Here is a 25468-nt window from a genome sequence, read left to right as displayed (position 1 = left end):
CGCCGGAGCATTCGCTCGGGGCTTGGGGGGGGGGCGCAAAAGCACCACCAAAGGACCGCTCGACGGCGGCGCGCCCAACCCTCGGGGTGGACGCGTGCGCCGGCGAAGGGACCCGCGGTGGCGCCGGCCCTCTTCCATGGTCGCCATGGCCACCTCCTGGATCTTGGAGTAGGCTCCGAGGGAGAGGGAGAGGGGGAGGGAAACAGAAAGAGAAGAGGGAGGGGGCTGCCGCGGCCGTGCGCCGGCGGGGTCATCCCTCCACCGCCGCCGCCGGCCATCGCCGGGCGCGGGAGAGATGGCCCCGCCACCGCCGCCACGGCGGGAGCTCGCGGGGGAGAGTGGAGGAGAATGGAGTTAGGGTTACGAGAGCCGGCCGTTTCGCCGTTTTGTTCGGCCGAAAATGACGCCGAACCGTCCGATCAAATCGGACGGACTAGAATCAACGGGCCAATACCAAATCGGACGGACTAGAATCAACGGGCCGGTATTGGCCCAGGCGGGAGGCGACAGCAGGCCGCTTCGGCGGCCCAGGCCCAGGTTGCGGCCTGCTAACCGCAGCCGCGCGGGAGGCCGGCGCCGAGCCGCCTTAGCGGGCTGTCTTCGTGGGCCGCGTTAGCGGGCCGACGGCGTCGCGAATACGGGCCGAGCGCGGGAACGGACTGTGGGCCGTTTTCGCGGCTAGGCTGAAATTTGTGTTTTGCACAGTAAAGTCTGTTTTTTTGTTTTTTCTATTGCCAGAAGCATTTAATTGATGTTTTTTGCATAGTTTTAGTCTCTAATCTAATTTGAACCAATGGGATAATTTGTATTAGAGATTAATAAAGTTTGTACAGTGTTTTGCTTCTGAAAATAGATTTATTTCACAGTTTCCGCTGCAAAAGTTATATTTATTGCTCCATTTAAATTTAATTTGAACCAACGAGACAATTAAATTTTGTGAGAGCATGATAAAGTTAATTAGATCATGGTGCTGTTATTTTCTGGCCAACATTGTTAATAACTGTATCATGATTTAAAAAGTTCTTTTGATGCTTTTATTTCTATTTCTGCCCAACGGTGATATAGTTTTAAATTGCATCAACAGTTGTATGTTTTATTTTTTTGACCAACGTTGGAAATAAATCATGCAATTGTTGTTATGATCTCACTTATGCATTGTAAATTTCAGGATCATTCAACTTAATGGCTTGTCTCAAAGAGATACCCATTTTGAAAGGCAACAACTATACAGAATGGAGGAAGAAAATTGAGTTCTCCTTTGTTTGTGGAGAAGTTGACTGGGTGCTGACCACACCGCGGCCACAAGCTCCACAGAAGCTAGTGAGGGCTGACGGTGATGATGATGCTGCATGGCAGCAAAAGGAAAGGGACTATGCTCCACTGGAGTTGGCATACACCCTTAAAAACAAACAGTGGACCACTGCCAACAAGAAATGTATGGCTTTGGTAAAGAATACGATTGAGCCTGCCATTTTGGGCTCGATCGCAGAGTGTGACTCCGTCTCAGAGTACCTTGACAAGATAAGGAATCAGTTCACTGGTTCCTCAAAGATATATGCTACCCAGCTGTTCAAGCAGCTGGCCACAGAGAGGTACAATGGAGGAGGGACTGGCATAAGAGATCACATCATGAGGATGTATAACTTGGCAGCACAGTTGAAGCCTATGGATCTTGAGCTCAAGCCTGGGCACATTATTCATTTGGTTTTTGCTTCTCTGCCTAAAGAGTTTGACACTTTTGTTGTCAATTATAACATGCAGCCAGAACAGTGGGACATGGAAAAAATAATAGCCATGTGCGTGCAGGAAGAGGACAGACTTAGATCCTCATATGGTGGCTCATTGCACTATGTGAAGGATAACAGGAAAAAGATTGCTAACCCCTCTTTCAAGGCACGAGGAAAAGCTCCTATGCAGCAGAATCACCAAAAGCCTCTCACAGTAGACAAAGATCAATGTCTACACTGCAAGAAAAAGGGGCACTTCAAGAAAGACTGTCCCGACTGGTTAAAGTCAATAATGGAAAAAAGAGGTGAGAATACTATTTCTTTTATAAAAGAATCCTTGTATACACAGTATTCGAAATCTACTTGGTGGATTGACTTAGGTGCAACTGTTCATGTTGCAAATTCTTTACAGGGATTCCGTTCGACGAGGACTACGCAAAGAAGCAAAAGATGCGTTGAAGTCGCAAATGGAGTCCAAGCAGAAGTTGAAGCTGTTGGCGATGTCTCTCTAGAGCTAGTTGATGGTTTCATGCTTGTACTTAGAGATGTGCTTTATATTCCTTCATTACACAGAAACTTGATAAGTATTTCACGTTTGGACCATGATGGTTATGAATGTCATTTCTGAAATGGAAAGTGTGCCATTTGGTTCGATAATGCATGTGTTGACGTTGCCATCCTTCACAATGAGTTGTATTTATTATCATTGCATGAAAAAGTAAATTCTGTGTGTGATGTGAATATGAATGTATCCTCGTCAGAGAAAGAAACAAAGAAAAGAAAGAGAACTCATGAAATATCGTTGAAATTATGGCACTGTCGTTTAGGCCATATTTCGAGGGGGAGAATAGAAAGACTAGTTAAGAATGAAATTCTTCCTCAATTAGAGTTCTCAGACTTAGAACAATGCGTTGATTGCATTAAAGGAAAATTTCTAAAGCAAATTAAAAAAGACGCTAAACGTAGCACAGGAGTTTTAGAGATAATCCACACTGATATTTGTGGACCTTTTCCTGTGAAAAGCGTGGATGGCTATGACTTGTTCATAACATTCATAGATGATTACTCCCGTTATGGTTACATTTATCCAATCAAAGAAAGATCAGAAGCGCTGGATAAATTTAAGATATTTAAAGTTGAAGTTGAAAATCAGCATAACAAAAGAATCAAAATAGTAAGATCCGACCGTGGGGGGGAGTACTATGGTCGACATACCCCATTTGGCCAAGTCCTGGACCTTTTGCAAGGTTTTTGCAGGAAAATGGCATAGTAGCCCAGTATTCGATGCCGGGCGAGCCTCAGCAAAATGGAGTGGCTGAAAGGCGTAACCGTATACTGATGGATATGGTGCGCAGCATGATGAGCTATTCCAGCTTACCATTGGGACTGTGGATGGAGGCGTTGAAGACCGCCATTCACATTCTAAATAGAGTGCCAAGTAAGTCGGTGCCCAAAATACCGTACGAACTATGGACAGGAAGAGTACCCTCACTAAACCACCTGCGTGTGTGGGGGAGCCCAGCTGAGGCCAAAGTATTTAACCCAAACATCGGGAAACTAGATCCCAAAACAGTAAGTTGCCACTTCATTGGCTATCCGGAAAAATCAAAGGGTTTTCGTTTCTACTGTCCAGACAGATATACAAAGTTTGTAGAAACGAGACAGGCGATTTTCTTAGAGGATGAGATGGTGAGGGGGAGCATGGTAGCTCGAGAGATTGATCTTGAGGAGAAGCGGGTGTGTGCACCTAATCCGATGATTCAAGAACCATACTTCTCGCTACCTATTATTCCCGCACCAATAGTTCCTGAGGTCGTGGTGCAAGCACCCGCTACAGTCCCTGATATTGTGGTGCAGGCACCTGCTGTGATTCCACCCGTGGAAACGATGAGTGAAGTTTTGGAACCTGTCCTTCAGGAGCCAACTGAACCCATCATTACACACGAGGAAGAGTTGCAGCAGCCACCTCTGAACAGTGTGCCACAAGCAGAGGCACAGAATGTGCCCGAAAGTGAGGGGCCTAGAAGGTCTCAAAGGGTCAGAAAATCAGCTATCCCTGATTGTTATAAAGTTTATAATACAGAAGAAGTTCATATAGAAGGTGATCCCACTTCATATGAGGAAGCCATGAAAAGTGTTCACTCATCGAAGTGGCTAGAGGCCATGGAAGATGAGATGAAATCGATGAGTTCCAACAATGTTTGGGAACTTGAGGAGATTCCTAAAGGAGCCAAAACAGTAGGCTGTAAATGGGTCTACAAGACTAAACGTGACTCCAAAGGGAATATAGAAAGGTATAAGGCAAGACTTGTGGTAAAAGGTTTTACACAAAGAGAAGGAATAGATTATAATGAGACTTTTTCTCATGTCTCATGTAAAGACTCCTTCAGAATCATAATGGCACTAGTTGCACATTTTGATTTAGAGTTACATCAGATGGATGTAAAGACAACATTTCTAAATGGGGATTTAGAAGAAAATGTCTACATGAAACAACCAAAGGGTTTTGTCATGGAAGAAAAAGAGAATATGGGATGTCGTCTAAAGAAATCCATTTACGGATTAAAGCAGGCCTCTAGACAGTGGTATCTAAAGTTTAATGATATAATAAAGAAATTTTGGTTTCAAGAGAATATAGAGGACAATTGTGTCTATGCAAAGTTCAAAAATGGGAAATACATTTTCCTAATCCTGTATGTAGATGATATTTTACTTGCAAGCAGTGATATCAGTCTACTGCAAGAGACAAAGAAGTTCTTGTCCTCAAACTTCGATATGAAGGATCTTGGTGAAGCAACATATGTTTTGGGCATAGAAATTCACCAAGATAGATTGAATGGGGTCCTTGGATTATCGCAAAGGGCATATTTAGAAAAGGTTCTAAAGAAGTACAATATGCATGCGAGTAAGGCCACACCTGCTCCTATAGTCAAGGGCGACAGTTTTGGGAATTTTCAATGTCTCACGACCAGTACGAGATCGATCAAATGAAAGCGGTTCCATATGCTTCAGCTGTCAGAAGCTTACAGTATGCCCAAGTGTGCACTCGCCCTGACTTAGCTTTTGTCACCGGGGTTCTTGGTAGATATCAAAGTAATCCAGGTATAGAACACTGGAAGATGGTAAAGAAGGCATTGCGCTACGCGCAAGGCACAAAAGAACTCATGCTTACATATAAGAGATCTGATTCCCTAGAGATAAAAGGGTATTCAGATGCAGACTTTGCGGGAGACAAAGATGATAGAAAATCCACATCTGGATACGTATTCACTCTCGCAGGAGGAGCTATCTCATGGAGAAGCTCAAAACAGAAAGTAACTACGTCATCAACGATGCATGCACAATTCATAGCATGTCATGAGGCCACGGGGCAGGCAATGTGGCTAAAGAAATTTATACCCGGATTGAGAGTGGTTGACTGTATTCACAGACCACTAAAGATGTACTGCGACAATGAACCAGCAGTATTCTATGCTCACAACAACAAATCAAGCAATGCTTCCAAAGCCATTGAGAAAAAGTTTTATGTTGTGAAAGATAGAATCCAGGATCACACTATAAGTCTCGAGCATATAAGAACAAAAGATATGCTTGCGGATCCGCTCACGAAAGGCTTACCTCCCAATGTGTTCAGAGAACACTTAGCCGGCATGGGTTTAAGGGAAAGCCTATGATTCCTGGATTGGATAAGGCCCAAAAGAAACAGAATTGTTTCAAAATAGAGAGGTGTGTTGTAGCTGTTGATTCTATCGGCAATTAAGCTGTGACGATGAGGCATGCTCTACATATTAATCTACGATGAAACGAATAAAAGTGAAAAGTGTAAAGTTAAAAGTAAAGGATGAGATCAAGGGGGAGAATGTTAGATTGATCTCTTTCCCGATCGGCCCAAAGGCCAATCGGGACCTTGATTAGCGCCCTGATCGGGGCGCTCACCCTAGCAATGGGTGGTGGGCCCCTGTCGCGCTGCGCTATATAAACAGGGTGGGGGACCCGGCTCGGCTCACGAGGTTCGCCGTAGCCAACCGCCCCACCGACACACCTACCGATCTAGGTTTGCGCAGTAGCGGCGGGAAGCACCACCGCCACCTCACCGGCGACTGGATTCGGCACTGCGCGTCGCTGCCTTGCGTAGACTTCACCGACCGAACCCGCGATGGCCAGCAGCTCTGCTGCTCCCACCTCTAGGGGTGAAGGTACCCCTATATCTCTCTCTCACTCTCGGCACACACACAAGGAACACCATGTCCCTCATCTCTCTCATCCTAGGCTAGGCTCTAACAAGCTGAACCTCATGGTGCTCGACCTTACTCGACTCCACGCAGCCCCAGAGCCCCATCGCCTCTAATTTACCTGCATCAACTGAATTGGTGCCCTCTTGTGATAATTGGTGCACGACAGTATCGGGAACACCAACGACGAGCTCGACTCCCTAACGATGCGCTCCACCATGACCGGACATGGTGAGCTGCTGCCGCCGGCCTTCAAGTCATCGCTGGACTTCTGCGGGGTGGTCGACATCTCTTTGTGCACAAACACTAGCTCTTGATACCAAATGTTCGAACTCTAGCAACTTTTGCATAGTGCCAAGAGGAAGGCATCAACTCTTTGTGAGATTGGCCTGTTTGCTGAGTGCCAAGAGGAAGGCACTCGGCAAACTATGCAACTTTGCCGAGTGCCACTGGGAAACACTCGGCAAACGGCTCAAAGAAATCTGGCGGGTGGGGCCTCTTTGCCGAGTGTCATCTAAAATACACTCGGCAAACTGTGTACCTTCACCGAGTGCAATATATAAATACACTGGGCAAAATTTAAGGATTCGCCGAGTGTTTGCCATCTGACACTCGGCAAAGTAGCTGTTACCATCACAGACCGTTATCCCCTTTGTGCCGAGTGTTATATTTTGCCGAGTGTTTTGTGGCACTCGGCAAAGGCTTTGCCGAGTGCCCAACGATCGACACTCGGCAAACCCACTGTTTGCTGAGGGAAACTTTGCCGAGTAGAGTTCGCCGAGTGTTACACTCGGCAAACCTTTTGCCGAGTGTATTTGGACCTTCGCCGAGTGCCTGGGGCACTCGGCAAACTTACTGTTTCCGGTAGTGATGGTAATATATCCATACGCAAGCGCTCCAAGGGGCCAACTGGGCCGACCACACACCCATACAGATCACCTGCAGCCGCACTAGAGAACAGAGATACTACTGAATACACAACACAACTCTGAATCGATTGGATGTAGTCAGACAGACATTTCAAAAAAATATATATAGTCAGACAGCTTCAGTAGTACGAGAGCCAGCCTCCTCACCGTGCGTTCATCCAGATGCTTGTGCCTCTTGAGCGCCTTCTTGGTCATGGCATTGACGTGAAAGAAGGGATGGATGATACTAGTTAGTCGTAAAGATAAATGGAAACTTACTGTCCTCGCATAAAAAAAGCACTTTGAGTACATGAGCAGCAGGCAGGACAGCCGACAGCACACGGCCTGCTGCGAACCTAACACCCGCTCTGAAATCTCAGTGGGCTGGATCATCGCATCGCTCAACCGCTTTCCCTCACTGGCGCGCCAAATAAACTCCATTCCATGAAAACTCAGTCCACTCGAACCACATGATCGACTCTCCCCATGAGTGATGTATAATTAACAAGACCGCGACAAGCGACCTTTCTGAGCAACTCTCAAATCCCCAGTTGCCTCCTCATCCTGATCTCTCGTCCCACAGTCGTTGAGAGAGCTAGCTAGAGAGACGATGGGTTACACGTTGGAAGACTACGCAAGGCTCCAGCGCAGGTTTTTCACTACCAGTACTGTAGCACAGGTTGTTCGATGAATGTTCACATCGATGTGCCCATGTATAGTTGCACACAACTTGTTCAGCTGCTGAAGAAGATATGGAGTTATTGATGAGGCCAATGGCTTTGATCAGTGGTGGTGGGTGATCGTTGCTGTGGCCCGATGAATGGCCTTGTTTCTTTGCCTTTATAAATTCCATTGGCAAGTGCATGGTGTTAGATTCATCTCCTTCCCAATGGGCCCAAAGGCCCATCGGGACCCTGATCCGTGCCCTGATCGGGGGCGCTCACCCTAGCAATGGGTGGTGGGCCCCTGTCGCGCTGCGCTATATAAACAGGGTGGGGGACCCGGCTCGGCTCACGAGGTTCGCCGCAGCCAGCCGCCCCACCGACACACCTACCGATCTAGGTTTGCGCAGTAGCGGCGGGAAGCACCACCGCCACCTCACCGGCGACCGGACTCGGCACTGCGCGTCGCTGCCTTGCGTAGACTCCACCAAGCGAACCCGCGATGGCCAGCAGCTCTGCTGCTCCCACCTCTAGGGGTGAAGGTACCCCTATCACTCTCTCTCACTCTCGGCACACACACCAGGAACACCATGACCCTCATGTTATTCTCGACCCCGACTAGATGTGCATCTAGAGATCCTAGGCACGGCCCTAACAATGGTATCAGACACCTCACTAGAAGCTCTTCTAGATCGGGAAAAAGAAGTAGATCGGGAAAAAGAAGAAGATTGAAAAGAAACAGAAAAGTGAAACCCTAACCCTATCCCTAGATCTAAAGAAAGAAAGCGGCGGCTTACCTGTCGTCGACTTCACCGCCGCACGTCCACCAACGGCGAGCGGCAAAGGCCGGCCGAGCCTCGGGCTCGCCGGGGACAAGGTCCACCCGAACCGCCGGCGCATCCGCTCGGGGCTCGGGGGGGGGGGCAACAGCACCACCAAAGGACCGCTCGACGGCGGCGCGCCCAACCCTCGGGGTGGACGCGCGCGCCGACGAGGGGACCCGCGGTGGCGCCGGCCCTCTTCCATGGTCGCCATGGCCACCTCCTGGATCTTGGAGTAGGCTCCGAGGGAGAGGGAGAGGGGGAGGGAAAGCAGAAAGGGAAGAGGGAGGGGGCTGCCGCGGCCATGCACCGGCGGGGCCATCCCTCCACCGCCGCCGCCGGCCATCGCCGGGCGCGGGAGAGACGGCCCCGCCGCAGCCGCCACGGTGGGAGCTCGCGGGGGAGAGTGGAGTAGAATGGAGTTAGGGTTATGGGAGCCAGCCGTTTCACCGTTTTGTTTGGCCGAAAATGACGCCGGACCGTCCGATCAAATCGGACGGATCAGAACGAACGGGCCAGAGATGGCCCAGGCGGGAGGCGGCAGCAGGCCGCTTTCACGGCCCAGGCCCAGGTTGCGGCCTGTAGGCGCGTGCCGAGCGAGCAGGCCAAGTTGGGCCGGCCGTTTCGTGGGCCTTTTTGGCGAGCCAACTGCGTCGCGCGAGCGGGCCGAGCGCGGGAACGGGCTGTGGGCCGTTTTCGCGGCTGGGCCGAAATACGAGTTTTGCACAGTAACGTCTGATAATTAGTTTTTTTCTATTTCAGTAGCATTTACTTGATGTTTTCTGCATAGGTTTAGTCTCTAATCTAATTTGAACCAACGGGATAATTTGTATTAGAGATTAATAAAGTTTGTACAGTGGTTTTGCTTCTCAAAATAGATTTATTTCACAGTTTCCGCTGCAAAAGTCATATTTATTGCTCCATTTAATTTTAATTTGAACCAACGAGACAATTAAATTTTGTGAGAGCATGATAAAGTTAATTAGATCATGGTGCTGTTATTTTCTGACCAACGTTGTTAATAACTGTATCATGATTTAAAAAGTTCTTTTGATGCTTTTATTTCTATTTCTTCCCAACGGTGATATAGTTTTAAATTGCATCAAAAATTATATGTTTTATTTTTTGACCAACGTTGGAAATAAATCATGCAATTGTTGTTATGATCTCACTTATGGATTGTAAATTTCAGGATCATTCAACTTAATGGCTTGTCTCAAAGAGATACCCATTCTGAAAGGCAACAACTATACAGAATGGAGGAAGAAGATTGAGTTCTCTTTCGTTTGTGGAGAAGTTGACTGGGTGCTGACCACACCGCGGCCACAAGCTCCACAGAAGCCAGTGAGGGCTGAAAGTGATGATGATGCTGCATGGCAGCAAAAGGAAAGGGACTATTTTCCACTGGAGTTGGCATACACCCTTGAAAACAAACAGTGGACCACTGCCAACAAGAAATGTATGGCTTTGGTAAAGAATACGATTGAGCCTGCTATTTTGGGCTCGATCACAGAGTGTGACTCCGTCTCAGAGTACCTCGACAAGATAAGGAATCAGTTCACTGGTTCCTCAAAGATATACGCTACCCAGCTGTTCAAGCAGCTGGCCACAGAGAGGTACAATGGAGGAGGGACTGGCATAAGAGATCACATCATGAGGATGTATAACTTGGCAGCACAGTTGAAGCCAATGGATCTTGAGCTCAAGCCTGGGCACATTATTCATTTGGTTTTCGCTTCACTGCCAAAAGAGTTTGACACTTTTGTTGTCAATTATAATATGCAGCCAGAACAGTGGGACATGGAAAAAATGATAGCCATGTGCGTGCAGGAAGAGGACAGACTTAGATCCTCATATGGTGGTTCATTGCACTATGTGAAGGACAACAGAAAAAAGATTGCTAACTCCTCTTTCAAGGCACGAGGAAAGGCTCCTATGCAGAAGAATCACCAAAAGCCTCTCACAGTAGACAAAGATCAATGTCTACACTGCAAGAAAAAGGGGCACTTCAAGAAAGACTGTCCCGACTGGTTAAAGTCAATAATGGCAAAAAGAGGTGAGAATACTATTTCTTTTGTAAATGAATCCTTGTATACACAGTATTCGAAATCTACTTGGTGGATTGACTCAGGTGCAACTGTTCATGTTGCAAATTCTTTACAGGGATTCCGTTCAACGAGGACTACGCAAAGAAGCGAAAGATGCGTTGAAGTCGCAAATGGAGTCCAAGAAGAAGTTGAAGCTGTTGGCGATGTCTCTCTAGAGCTAGTTGATGGTTTCATGCTTGTACTTAGAGATGTGCTTTATGTTCCTTCGTTACACAGAAACTTGATTAGCATTTCACGTATGGACCATGATGGATATGAATGTCATTTTGGAAATGGAAAGTGTGCCATTTGGTTCGATAATGCATGTGTTGGTGTTGCCATCCTTCACAATGAGTTGTATTTATTATCACTGCATGAAAAAGTAAATTCTGTGTGTGATGTGAATATGAATGTATCCTCGTCAGAGAAAGAAACAAAGAAAAGAAAGAGAACTCATGAAATATCGTCAAAATTATGGCACTGTCGTTTAGGCCATATTTCGAGGGGGAGAATAGAAACACTAGTTAAGAATGAAATTCTTCCTCAATTAGAGTTCTCAGAATTAGAACAATGCGTTGATTGCATTAAAGGAAAATTTGTAAAGCAAATTAAAAAAGGCGCTAAACGTAGCACAGGAGTTTTAGAGATAATCCACACAGATATTTGTGGACCATTTCCTGTGAAAAGCATGTATGGCTATGACTCGTTCATAACATTCACAGATGATTACTCCTGTTATGGTTACATTTATCCAATTAAAGAAAGATTAGAAGCGCTGGATAAATTTAAGATATTTAAAGCTGAAGTTGAAAATCAGCATAACAAAAGAATCAAAATAGTAAGATCCGACCGTGGGGGGGAGTACTATGGTCGACATACCCCATTTGGCCAAGTTCCTGGACCTTTTGCAAGGTTTTTGTAGGAAAATGGCATAGTAGCCCAGTATTCGATGCCGGGCGAGCCTCAGCAAAATGGAGTAGCTGAAAGGCGTAACCGTACACTGATGGATATGGTGTGCAGCATGATGAGTTATTCCACCTTACCATTGGGACTGTGGATGGAGGCGTTGAAGACCGCCATTCACATTCTAAATAGAGTACCAAGTAAGTCAGTGCCCAAAACACCGTATGAACTATGGACAGGAAGAGTACCCTCACTAAACCACCTGCGTGTGTGGGGGAGCCCAGCTGAGGCCAAAGTATTTAACCCAAACATCGGGAAGCTAGATCCCAAAACAGTAAGTTGCCATTTCATTGGCTATCCGAAAAAATCAAAAGGTTTTCGTTTCTACTGTCCAAACAGATATACAAAGTTTGTAGAAACGAGACAAGCGATTTCCTTAGAGGATGAGATGGTGACGGGGAGCATGGTAGCTCGAGAGATTGATCTTGAGGAGAAGCGGGTGTGTGCACCTAATCCGATGATTCAGGAACCATTCTTCTCACTACCTATTATTCCCGCACCAATAGTTCCTGAGGTCGTGGTGCAAGCACCCGCTACAATCCCTGACATTGTGGTGCAGGCACCTGCTGTGATTCCACCCATGGAAACGATGAGTGAAGTTTTGGAACCTGTCCTTCAGGAGCCAACTGAACCCATCATTACACACGAGGAAGAGTTGCAGCAGCCACCTCTGAATGATGTGCCACAAGCAGAGGCACAGAATGTGCCCAAAAGTGAGGGGCCTAGAAGGTCTCAAAGGGTCAGAATATCAGCTATCCCTGATTGCTATAAAGTTTATAATACAGAAAAAGTTCATATAGAAGGTGATCCCACTTCATATGAGGAAGCCATGAAAAGTGTTCACTCATTGAAGTGGCTAGAGGCCATGGAAGATGAGATGAAATCGATGAGTTCCAACAATGTTTGGGAACTTGAGGAAATTCCTAAAGGAGCCAAAACAGTAGGCTGTAAATGGGTCTACAAGACTAAACGTGACTCCAAAGGGAATATAGAAAGGTATAAGGCGAGACTTGTGGCAAAAGGCTTTACACAAAGAGAAGGAATAGATTACAATGAAACGTTTTCTCCTATCTCATGTAAAGACTCCTTCAGAATCATAATGGCACTGGTTGCACATTTTGACTTAGAGTTACATCAGATGGATGTAAAGACGGCATTTATAAATGGGGATTTAGAAGAAAATGTCTACATGAAACAACCAAAGGGTTTTATCATGGAAGACAAAGAGAATATGGGATGTCGTCTAAAGAAATCCATTTATGGATTAAAGCAAGCCTCTAGACAGTGGTATCTAAAGTTTAATGATATAATAAAGAAATTTGGGTTTCAAGAGAATATAGAGGACAATTGTGTCTATGCAAAGTTCAAAAATGGGAAATACATTTTCCTAATTCTGTATGTGGATGATATCTTACTTGCAAGCAGTGATATCAGTCTACTGCAAGAGACAAAGAAGTTCTTGTCCTCAAACTTCGATATGAAGGATCTTGGTGAAGCATCATATGTTTTGGGCATAGAAATTCACCGAGATAGATTGAATGGGGTCCTAGGATTATCGCAAAAGGCATATTTAGAAAAGGTTCTAAAGAAGTATAATATGCATGCGAGTAAGGCCACACCTGCTCCCATAGTCAAGGGCGACAGTTTTGGGAATTTTCAATGTCCCAGGAACCAGTACGAGATCGATCAAATGAAAGCGGTTCCATATGCTTCAGCTGTCGGAAGCTTACAGTATGCTCAAGTATGCACTCGCCCTGACTTAGCTTTTGTCACCGGGGTTCTTGGTAGATATCAAAGTAATCCAGGTATAGAACACTGGAAGATGGTAAAGAAAGCGTTGCGCTACGCGCAAGGCACAAAAGAACTCATGCTTACGTATAAGAGATCTGATTCCCTAGAGATAAAAGGGTATTCAGATGCAGATTTTGCGGGAGACAAAGATGATAGAAAATCCACGTCTGGATACGTATTCACTCTCGGAGGAGGAGCTATCTCATGGAGAAGCTCAAAACAGAAAGTAACTGCGTCATCAACGATGCATGCAGAATTCATAGCATGTCATGAGGCCACGGGGCAGGCAATGTGGCTAAAGAAATTTATACCCGGATTGAGAGTGGTTGACTGTATTCACAGACCACTAAAGATGTACTGCGACAATGAGCCAGCAGTATTCTATGCTCACAACAACAAATCAAGCAATGCTTCCAAAGCCATTGAGATAAAGTTTTATGTTGTGAAAGACAGAATCCAGGATCACACTATAAGTCTCGAGCATATAAGAACAAAAGATATGCTTGCGGATCCGCTCACGAAAGGCTTACCACCCAATGTGTTCAGAGAACACTTAGCCGGCATGGGTTTAAGGGAAACCTATGATTCCTGGATTGGAAAAGGCCCAAAAGAAACAGAATTGTTTCAAAATAGAGAGGTGTGTTGTAGCTGTTGATTCTATCGGCAATTAAGCTGTGACGATGAGGCATGCTCTACATATTAATCTACGATGAAACGAATAAAAGTGAAAAGTGTAAAGTTAAAAGTAAATGATGAGATCAAGGGGGAGAATGTTAGATTGATCTCCTTCCCAATGGGCCCAAAGGCCCATCGGGACCCTGATCCGCGCCCTGATCGGGGGCGCTCACCCTAGAAATGGGTGGTGGGCCCCTGTCGCGCTGTGCTATATAAACAGGGTGGGGGACCTGGCTCGGCTCATGAGGTTCGCCGCAGCCAGCCACCCCACCGACACACCTACCGATCTAGGTTTGCGCAGTAGTGGCGGGAAGCACCACCGCCACCTCACCGGCGACCGGACTCGGCACTGCGCGTCGCTGCCTTGCGCAGACTCCACCAAGCGAACCCGCGATGGCCAGCAGCTCTGCTGCTCCCACCTCTAGGGGTGAAGGTACCCCTATCACTCTCTCTCACTCTTAGCACACACACCAGGAACACCATGACCCTCATGTTATTCTCGACCCCGACTAGATGTGCATCTAGAGATCCTAGGCATGGCCCTAACACATGGAAGCAAAGAGTTTTTTACCCGGGCACACAAATTGCAGTCTAGTCGAATTGAGTGTCATTAGTATGCTGGTTTCTTTGTGTCTCTCTTGTAAGACTATGTTCATCCCAGATATGCAGAGGTCTGGAGTATTTTAAGATTTTGTATCCACTCGATGTAACAATCTTGAAATTTATGAAACTTCCTTTATCGAAAAAGTTAGTAGAAGTCTGGATCTAAATTGCAAGATGCAACTACTTTGAGGGGTATCGTAGACTTCTTACGAGATGGTCAAGCGGGAGTGAAGTGTCCATTTGTTTAGACCGCAATTCGTTGGTTCTGTTCGTGGCTCTTTCTTTCTTAACTGCACCTAGACGAGCTCACTCAACAACTTTGTTAGTAGGTTTAACTGTGACGTGTTGAGCTCACTCAACTATTAACCATTTCTGTTGAAAAGAAATGAGCAGGAAAAAGGGAATTGTGTGGTATAAACAATGGCGCAGCGATGAATTAAACACTAGATCAGTTCTTACTAGCTTCATTTTCATTGACAAAATATAAATAAGTTCTTACTAGCTCACCACCCTACTTACCTTACCCTCATAGGAGAAGGAAAAAAATTGTGAAGAAGTTTGATCATGGGCTCTTGCTTTTCAGCCTTTGACCAGGCGTCAAGTGGGCTGGAAATTTTTGTTCTTTTTGGGCCTTGTATGTTTATGCCCAACAACAACGGATAGTATCAGTGTTGCTGGGGATTGTCCAAAACCGATCAACCACGAGCGTGTTCATCGGCAAAAACTAGCTAACCTCGCAAGATCAAGATCAATAGATAAAACTCACTTAACCTCGCACGTTCTAAACAAGCGTGTAAACTACGTTAACCTCGCATCTTCTTTGCCATTTTGACTTCGAGGCTAAAGATTATTTGCTGATGGTTAAGATATGAATTAACTTACCCTCGAATGCTCGAAGCTAATCTTGAGCACCGAGTTTTTCAATATGTTTTCTACTCAGGGTCAGGACTGAGCTGTGCGCGTCGAGGTTGAAGACATGAGGCTAAGGAGTCTCCTCAACGTGAAGCTAAGGTTGCGAAGCTGAAGACTTAGATGAAAAAAACAAGCCTCGAGGTTAAGGGCTCGAAGGTGTGAGAAGCATGGCTATATAAAAATGTGAGAAGTGTGACTACAAGGAGGCGAGAGAAGCGTGACTACAAGGAGGCATGACTACAATGAGGCGTGAGATACGTGACTCTGCAGGAGAGTTCAATTTGTACACGTTATCCCAAAGACCTTTATGTACAGCATATTCTAGGAATGTAATAGGTGAGAAAGGGTATTCATGGTATGTAAAATGACCTTCGAGTCACTATAAAAGGGGAGCCCTACCCCGTTGTAAAGGGAGGGATGATTTTCAAGACATCGCAAGTTTTTTTCCTATTCCATCTTTTGAGCACGAGTCTCTTTGAGAATTGCATCCCAACATTAGCACCCACCATGTTCTCAGCCACGAAACAACCCACGATGCCACCCCAGAAGAAGAAGAAGACTACCGAGGACGAGAGAGAGCAGGAAAGGTAGCTCGTCTTTGTTAAGCAAGATAACATGGACACTCTAGAAAAAAAAAGAATAGAAGCCAACCTAAGTACAAGGAGCGAGAAAAAGACAATTGAGGCAGAGCACAACCACAAGCAAACACACAAAATGATCCACTTGGATTAACAGAGAGGGAGTTAGCCTCCGTGCTAAAACAACTTGAAACATTGAAAAAAGAAAAAGAAAAATTCGCTCAAGAGCTACAGGCGTAGAGACTAGCAGCCAGCAAGTTAGCAAAATTAAACGAACCAAAAGGACAGTTAGCAGAGTTGCAAGAAGAGCTGGATGAGCTGCAATACCTGCACACCAGGTCACCACAACCGCCACTTCCAAGACATGCCACCAATGACACACCTATCCCACACCCAAATCCCAACCTCGTCGGACACAACACCCCAACAATAACAAACACCTACACAACAATTGACAAGAACTCTCCATTATCCCTGGGCTTACAAACCGTTTCGTGACCTACAACTTACAAGACGGTCACATTGCCAAAATTCTATGGGCAGAATGATCCTTGCCAATTCCTGATGAGCTACGAGGCTGCGGCAGCATCTACAGGAGGAGATGATGTGGTCTTAGCCAAATCTCTAATCATAGCCTGCGAGGGAGCAGTGTTGAACTGGTACTCGTTACTTCCACCACAGTTAGTATACAGCTAGTTAGATCTCAAAACCAAGCTGATACAAAATTTCCAAGGTTTCCATCGAGCAATTTCTAACTAGAGCGACCTATTCCATTGCATTTAGAAAGATAAGGAGCCTTTGGCCAGCTATGTTAAGAGATTCGTTCAGTTGAAGTCGCAAACTCCTGATGTGAACGAAAGCGTAGCCATAGCTACATGCATCAAAGGGCTAACTCTAGACCCAAGAACGTCGCATCTAAAAGAGTAAAGCCAACACTTTGTTTTTTAAGCTAGAAAAGAACTGTAGATCAGATGAAGATCATAGAAGGAGAGTGACAGAAAGAAACCACCAAAGGTAGGCTAAAAAAGATCAGAACTACCAAGCCTCGAGGTGCAATTACGCACAACACCAACACCCATACCTAGCTCAACAAGTATTGTCGATCAAGGGTGCTCAATCCTCGCAGCAACAAAATCAAAATCATAATAGGCAACCTCAGCAGCAGCAACCACCAAATTTTGGCATCGTGTAGAGAGGTGGTTACGTTGGAAGGGGAAGAGGCCAAGGCAGAGGGCCTCCAAGGCCGCACAACTAGAGCAACCAACCTCGAATGTTCTACTGTACCTTCCATGGCAAGCAGCTTGACCACGCAACTGATTTTTACCTAGAAATCAAAAAGACCTTTGAAAGAATAGCCGAAGACAAAAAAGCAGCTGCGGCACCCAAAACCATCCACCATACTTATTTTTGGCCACAACAACCATACTTCCCAAACACTAACCTCGCAAACTTTCAACCCGCCATGATGTGGCAACATTCACCACAATTCCACCCTTAAACTCAGCAAGCCTCGCAAACCGCAAGCTTCGTGCCTTCCCAGCCTCTACACGAGATATCACTACCTCCATCAAATCTACCCAACCAGATTCCTAAAGCCGAACCTAACAACACATAGAATAACAACCCCAAAGCTTTACCCACCTATGACATGATAATGCAAATAGCAGGGGGATCCTCGCAATTCGAACGCCAAGAAGACAGCCCAAACGCCTTGCCCACCTATAGCATGATAATGCCAATAGCTGGAGGATCTTCCCTTGAGTTTGAAAATAAAAGACAAAAGAGAGATTACTTCAGGCAAGTGAATACAATCATACCTGATGGGCCTTTGGTCAAGCCAGAGTGGGCGCACATGCCCATCTCTTTCACGGAAGAAGATTTCAAATTGAAGACAGCCTCACAAAATGGTGCGATCATGATCAAGGCCATCATAGCTGGGTGGAAAATTGGAAAAGTCCTAGTTGACAACGGAAGCTTTGCGGACATCATCTTTGCAAACACGTTTAGAGAAATGAAGATTGATCCTCATTTGCTAGAGCCAACAGAAGTGCCATTCCTTGGCTTCGGGGGAAGGCCAGTTAAAGCCTTGGGAAAAATTTTGCTCCCTGTATCATTAGGAAATCTAGACAACACTAGAATGGAATGCATAACATTCGACGTTGTTGAAATGTGCTACCCATACTTTGCTAGCCATGGCAGAGGGTTCATCAACAAGTTCAACGCAACAATAAGACAACTGTTCCTATGTATGAAGATCCTAGCCATGAAAGGGGTGATCACAGTTTATGGTGATTAGCAAACCACCAGAAATGTTGAGAAAGGTGAAACCCCGGGCTAGAAAAATGTGCACCATTTGACAAGTCCCAATGAGGATGAACAACAAGAAAAGAAAAAGCCTTACGTTGAGCCTAAGAGGGACAAGAAAAAGTAAAATTAAGCGTAGATGGCAAAACGAAAAGAGTTCTGCTAGATGACTGCATCGTATACAGATTTGTGATGATAGGGGCTAACCTTGAGCCTGAAGAAGAGAAAAAAAACTAATTGAGTTCTTAAATAAAAAAAACATGTCTTCGCTTGGTCAGCTAGTGACCTGCAAGGGGTTCATAGAAATATAATTGAGCACGAGCTCGAAATAAACAAAGGCACAAAACCAAAAAAGCAAAAGCTCCAAAAAAATCTCAGAAGAAAAAGTGCAAGCTATAAAATTAGAAGTCCAAAGACTGCTTGATGCAAATGCCATATGCCCAGTCATGTACCCGAAATGGCTGGCTAACATGGTACCAGTCAAAAAGAAGAATAGCAAATGGAGAATGTGTATAGATTTCACTGATCTGAACAAGGCCTACCCAAAAGATGATTATCCATTAGAAAGAGTAGAGAAAGTGGTAGACGATGCTGCAAACATTGAGATGTTGTCATTGCTGGACATGTTCTTAGGCTACCGCCAAGTCAGAATAAAGAAGGAAGATGAAGAAAAAACAAGTTTCATAACTCCATTTGGAACCTACTGCTTCATGAGAATGCCTGAGGGGTTTAAAAATGCGAAGCAAACTTTTACGAGAATGACAGGAATAGTCATGTGCAGCCAACTCCAAAGAAACATCCTGGCTTATGTTGATGACATTGTAGTAAAAAGTGACAAGCGGGAGAATCACATACTCGACCTCGTAAAAACCTTTGCTAACTTGAGAGCAGCAAATCTAAAGATGAATCTAGAAAAGTGTGTATTTGGAATCCAGCGAGGCAAAGTCCTAGGGTGCCTAGTTTCAACAAAGGGCATCGAGGCTAACCCGGACAAGATTCAAGCCCTTGTCGACATGAAAGAGCCAACCTCGGTTAAGGACGTGCAAAAGCTAACAGGGAGAATAGCAGCCCTCAATAGGTTCATCCCAAAGGCTGTTGAACGAAGCTTGCCATTTTTCCAAGTGTTGCGAAGCTCCAAGAAATTTGAGTGGGGGAGAGCAACAGAGCAAAGCCATGACAAAGCTATGTCCGCCCGAGCCAAATTCCCCTTTGCTACTATACTTATCAGCCTCGAGCTCAGCAGTTAGCGCCACCTTAGTCCAAGAAAAGGAGATTGATGGCAAACTGAAACAAATTCCAGTTTACTTCGCACCAAAGATGCTGTCAGGATCAAAACTGTTCTACTCAGAGTTGGAAAAAATTGCATATGCTATAGTAATGGCAGAATGCAAGTTAAGGCACTACTTCGAGGGTCACAGAATTGTGGTAGTTACTAATCAACCGCTGCATGATCTCTTCACAAATAGAGAGGCCTCGGGTAGAATAACCAAATAGGCATCAGAGTTATCAGTGTACGTTGTGGATTTTGAAAGAAGATGTGCAATCAAATCTCATGTCTTAGCAGACTTTATAGTAGATTGGACATCCCCATGTGCTAGCCAAACCGAGCTTGAGGTACCTAGGATCATGCATTGTGATGGAGCCTGGTGTGACAAGGGGCCTGGGTCTCAACTATCGTCACTTCACCATCGAGCGTCAAAATGAGATACACTGCATGGCTTGATTTTGCAGGTGATGCTAAACACCATTGAATATGAAGCATTGCTTCTCGGGCTAAGAAAAATGAGGGCCCCGGGCCAACAAGTATTTATTGTAAAAATAGACTCCAAAGTAATTCAAGAGCATGTTGAAAAGAGTTGCGAGGCTAGAGAGCCAGAGCTTATCAAGTACTTGGCCGCGGTAAGAGCAATGGAGAAATACTTCAAAGGTTTCACTATACAGCACATCCCGAGGGCAGAGAATGATGAGGCAGATAGGTTAGCAAAGGCAGTAGCAGAAAGTCAACCCATGCCTCCTGTTACGAGGCCATCTATACACCATCAACTAAAGAGCCACCCTCAAAGACTGTGAATGCAATCACAAGATTTGATTGGAGGGCCTTGATCATGGCCTATCTTAGGGGACATTTTGAGCCTCACAATGAAGTTCAGCTAAGTAGAATGAAACAGAGGGCCAGGGGCTAAGCAATAGTCAATGGAGAGCTATATAAATCAATCATATCATCTCCTTGGCTACGGTGCATAACCATAGAAAATGGAAAGGAGTTACTAGCTGAAATTCATAAATACTTTTGTGGTTTGCACATTGGGACCAAAGCTTTGGTGGGAAAATCCATAAGACAAGGATTCTACTGGCCTACTGCAATCCTTGATGCTCGAAGCTTGGTAAGAAGCTGCGAGGCTTGCTCGAAAATAGGAGTTCAAAAGATGGCACCCTCACTTCGAGTTTAGCTCATACCGCCAACTTGGCTGCTGCAAAGATGGGGCATGGACTTAGTAGGACCACTGCCAACCGCTCAAGTCAACTGCAAATTTGTGGTGGTGGCAGTCGACTACTTCACCAAGTGGATCAAAGCTAAGCCGCTAGCAGACATAACCTCAAGCTTAGTGCAAAAGTTCTTTTGGCAAAACATCATTTGCAGATTCGGAATTCCTAGAGAACTAATAGTGGACAATGGCAAGCAATTGACTGCATTGATTTCAAGGAATGTTGTGCAAGCATTGGTACTAAGGTAAAATTTGCCTCCTCAATCGAATGGAGCTGTGGAAAGAGAAAATGACATAATCTTTTCAAGCATCAAAAAATGTCTGTTTGATCAAAAGAAAGGAAATTGGGTAGACGAGCTCCCGAGGGTAATATGGTCCCACAACACCATACCATCAAGAGCGACGGGTTTTACACCTTTTCAGCTCTTAATTTGTTCTGAGGCAATGACACTTGATGAAATCAAGAATGAAAGCCTGGGAGTGCTCAAAATCGAGGCTAGCTCAGATAATGAAAAGGTTGAAAAAGATATGATAGAGCTTGACATACTGCAAGCAGTAGAAAACCTTGACAAATATCAGCAAGAAACAAGAAAGTGGAGGGACAAAAAAGTGATCCAAAGAGAAATCAAGGTAGGAGACCTCGTCATCAAGAAGAAGAAAAACTAGGAGAACCTCGGGAAATTACAAGAATCATGGGAAGGACCATGTATTCTCACTCGAAGCAACAGGCCAGGATCTTTCTACCGTAGACCAGCTTGAAGTAGAGTTGCCACATACATGGAACGTGGACAACTTGCGCAAGTACTACCCTTAGTCGTCACATTTAGCTACGCCCCTGACTTGTGAAGCTATAAACAATGTCGAGGGCAGCTAATTTACTTTATCGCATTTATTTTCTCAGAAACAGACCACACTCTTTTCCTTGCTAGGGGGGCTTCATTCTGGAGGCAAGGTTTTTAACGAGGCGAATGCTTGTAAACTTTTAACTATTTAATGAAATACAATTCCCCCAATGACTCTTGATTATCAACTCTTAAAGAGAGTATTAACTTGCGCCTAACAATCATGTACACTTTCAAAAGCATCAACAAGTTGTCTAACTTCGCATTTCTGTGTGAGGAAAAACTTGCGTTTTTGCGCAAGTGCATTGAGCAACAACAAGTTGCCTAACTTCGCATTTCTACGACGAAAAACTTGCGTTTCTGTGCAAGTACATTAAAGCAACAAAAAGTTGCCTAGCCTCGCATTTCCGTGCAATTAAGAACTTGCATTTTTGTGCAAGAGCTACATCAAAGCAACAATTAGTTGCATAGCCTCATCTTTTATACGCCTTATACGTGCGAACATTTCTATTCAAAAGCTATAGTAAAATAGCAGCAGCCCTCAACAACCGAGCCTCGCACTTTTTCACGATAAAAAATTCCTATCTAACCTCGCGGGTTTAAAAAATCATAGAATCAAGTTAATAAAAATCTACCTAACCTCGAACCTTTGTAAACTTTATGGTCGAAGCAACCAAGAGTTGCGACATCGACCAAGCTCTCGCTATATTTCTAAGTCAACAAAACTCGAGAACAAGTTTTTTGTCAACTTATCCCAAAACTTCCCAAGCTATAATTTAACCGGAAACCTCAAAGACAAAAATCAACATCTTTCACGCAAGGAAATGAAACGGGGGGTGACGTTTTTAATAGAAAAAAAACATTTGATCCCTATGCGTGAAAAATGTTCTTTTACCATGAGCGAACACTATGGAGCTTTTGTTGCTCAAGCGAAACCATCACACAAAGGAATGGGGGATTGATGTTTTTCTTTTCAAAAATGAAACGGTACTCATCCCTTTGTTCTTGGGATTTTGCCACAAATACAACAAAGGTTTTTCATCGCATAACTTAGCATTGAGCCTAAAAATTCAATGACTTAAAAGGCAGACATTGCGAATGCTCAACAACCTTGGCAAAACCTCCGCACAAAAGAACAGGGGGGCTGACATTTTTTCTAAAGAAACACGCCGCTCGTTCCTTTATGCTACAAGTTTTGTTATAAATCCAAGAAAATCTCACAAATAATCAACCCCAAAGTAAACGAATTCACACAAGTGCATAAAATCGAAAGCAAAGGTAATCAACACAAGCACCTAGCAATGTTGAAACAGTAAGGGTTAAGTAGCCATCATTTACAAAAAGCCTATAGCCAACAAATCTGGCAGGCACAAAATGTTTCGTTGCACAAGCCTAATACAATGCACAATCTTTCCTAGCTTCGAGCACTATTCCTCTTGACGCCCAGAGCCATCGCCTTCATCATCAACCCTCGACTCCTCTCCCTTGGCCTGTTTAAGAATCAAAGTAGGATCAATTAAAAAGCAACCAAAAAGAAAACGCAAAACCAAAAAACAACAAATTCAAAAAGCCCCAACCTTCACAAGACGATCTTGGGCAACTAGCCTCGTGTGTTCGTGCCCAGAAGCAGCCCAAAGTTGCTTATAGAAATTCATCTTCACAATTTTTATATTCTTGGACATCTCCTGCTTGTCAAGCTTCATGTGGTGGATCCACTTCGGATTAGCTTGCTTAAACATGGTTAAGTCGCCTAACACGCGACACTCATGCCTAAGCCAAGTTAACACGAAATGCCGTCAGATTTCCTCCGATTTAACCACTTGAACAGGACCGAGTTAGCAAACTCACACGAAGGTGAGCGGTTCCAGAGAATACAACAAGTCCACCGAGTTAACCAACTTAACCCTTTAGTTCGGCCATAAAACAAACATCAGAGTTTTACAAGGTTCAAAAGAAAACAACAGAAGGTAAAACAAGCGGGCGGAAGCTACTTCATTGGGGTCGGACATCCCTGGTGAGGCCAGCCAGGACGTCAGTGATCCCTCTCCTCGCCGTCCGAGGAGGGATCCCACTCAACCGTCCAACCCGGAGGGAGCTGGGGCGGCCAAGTGCCAACAGAAGAAGGCTCGGGAGCAGCAACTTCACTTGAAAAAGAGAAGCTACAACAAGGCTGAGCTACTAAGCTCAACAAGACTTAACCGAGAGGAGTAAAGCTACTCCACCTTTCTAGACATGCAAGGCTCTTAGGCTGAGGTGTTTATTTGCCAAGAAGCACTAAGTAGATCCTTATTTTCAAGTTTTTGCTCAGGTTCTAGGTTCATTAACCGGTCTAAGTGGGCACTTACTCTAAGCAAACATAGAACCAACCAAAAGGTATATATATCTCATCATCAAGACCATGTCATCATCAGATTCCTTTATTACTCAGGGTAGCATAGCGATCAAGCAGTCTCAAACTGTAAGAGGTAGACGAATCGATTCGAGTTCTTTAACCATGCATGGTGAACCTAACCTCACGACATCCACGCACCACCGAGGGTCGCTTTCTGTGTCGGCCTTCCCCATCAATCCCCTAACCCGTGTCGGGCCCATTTCCTTTGGTGCAATGTTTCACAGACCCGGCCTCTGCCGTTCTGTGACCATACTTGCCACCACGTGCGGCCGCAGGGGAACTCCGTTCCAAGGACAATGGGACGACCGCTCATGTCTAGGTTCAATCCGGTACTCGGCTTCCTCATCCCATAATAAGTATGAGGTTAGTACTTTCAAACACTTGATCACGAACACCACCACTGTCGGGCCTTAACAAGTTCCATAGACAGACAGGGCAATCAGCCGACCACCAAAGAGTTAACCATAACCCTGCCCCGTCCATCGTCCTTATAGTTGTAACAGAAAGGAAACAACCAACTCCTACAACTCGCGAGTGACAGGAAATCACTCGGCTTTTACCGCTTCCTATTAAGCATGGCAACTACTCGGTCCAACAGCTAGTGTTCAGATCAAGGAACTAAATCATGCATCTACGGTTTCAAGCAACTCCTATACGTAAATGCACAAACAAGGAACAGAAGGCATGTGCAAGTTTGGGAAAACTGGGTTTATGCTCCGGGGCTTGCCTTCGAACGAGGAGGAGGGAAGCTGCTCTTCTGCTTGGACGGCTTCGGCTTCTGGAGGCGGGAGCTCTGCTGCAGCTTCGTCTTCTGGCGCCGGGTACAACTCGTAGACACCATCGGCGAGATGCAACGCTACACGAAATGCAATGCAAGAGTTAGCATTTAGACGGTTATTTCAACAGCAACACTTGCAAGTTCTAGCTCAAAAACTTTGTAGCATAGCTACGGAAAAAGGTGGGAAAGTTTGCTTGGGTTGGAGAAGGACAAGGAAAAAAAATGGTCGGATAGAAGGAAGCTGTTGATCTGACCCTTAGACTAGAGGGATAGATGTGTTGGGGGTCCTCAGACTTAACGCCGAGAAGTCCCCGTTTTTACACATATACCCTCGGGTTAAAGAAAAAGATACAGCCGAGCCCTCGGGCGAGGCGGAGAAAGGTCGGCGACACAGATAGGGTCGAGCAAGATGGAACAGGGGTCGGGCGGATAGAAGGGGTCGGACGAGGTGGAAAAAGGGTCGGCAGCTTACCTTCGTCTTACAGGTGAAGCTTGGGGTCGAAAAAGAGCAGACTTGGGTGGAAGAATTGGAGCTTTGGACAGCGATGAGGTCCGGCAGGGTTCTGGCGGCGGCGGTGCTTCTTGTGGACCACAAGCAAGCTCTCGCGCAGCACAGAGGAGCAAGCGGCTGGGTGGATTGGGGGAACAGCGGCGTGGAGCGAAGAGGAGAGTTCCTCAGGTATTTAGGCGATAGCGCTTTGAGCACG

General features: G+C 45.4%; 1 protein-coding gene across 1 annotated transcript in view; it reads left to right on the top strand.

The window, feature by feature from the left end:
* The first annotated feature begins 400 nt into the window (after positions 1–400).
* LOC140220264 (uncharacterized) overlaps positions 401–25468 on the top strand; it is a 33580-nt gene continuing 8512 nt past the window's right edge. The window contains exons 1-2 of the mRNA XM_072290284.1: positions 401–413; positions 1169–2032. Of these exons, the coding sequence (XP_072146385.1) occupies positions 401–413; positions 1169–2032 (877 nt within the window). The remainder of the gene's footprint in view (positions 414–1168; positions 2033–25468) is intronic.

Source organism: Setaria viridis, chromosome 8 (genome assembly GCF_005286985.2).
Source record: "Setaria viridis chromosome 8, Setaria_viridis_v4.0, whole genome shotgun sequence".
In the NCBI taxonomy this organism is placed as follows: Eukaryota; Viridiplantae; Streptophyta; class Magnoliopsida; order Poales; family Poaceae; genus Setaria; species Setaria viridis.
This window is presented reverse-complemented; position numbering and strand designations above follow the sequence as displayed.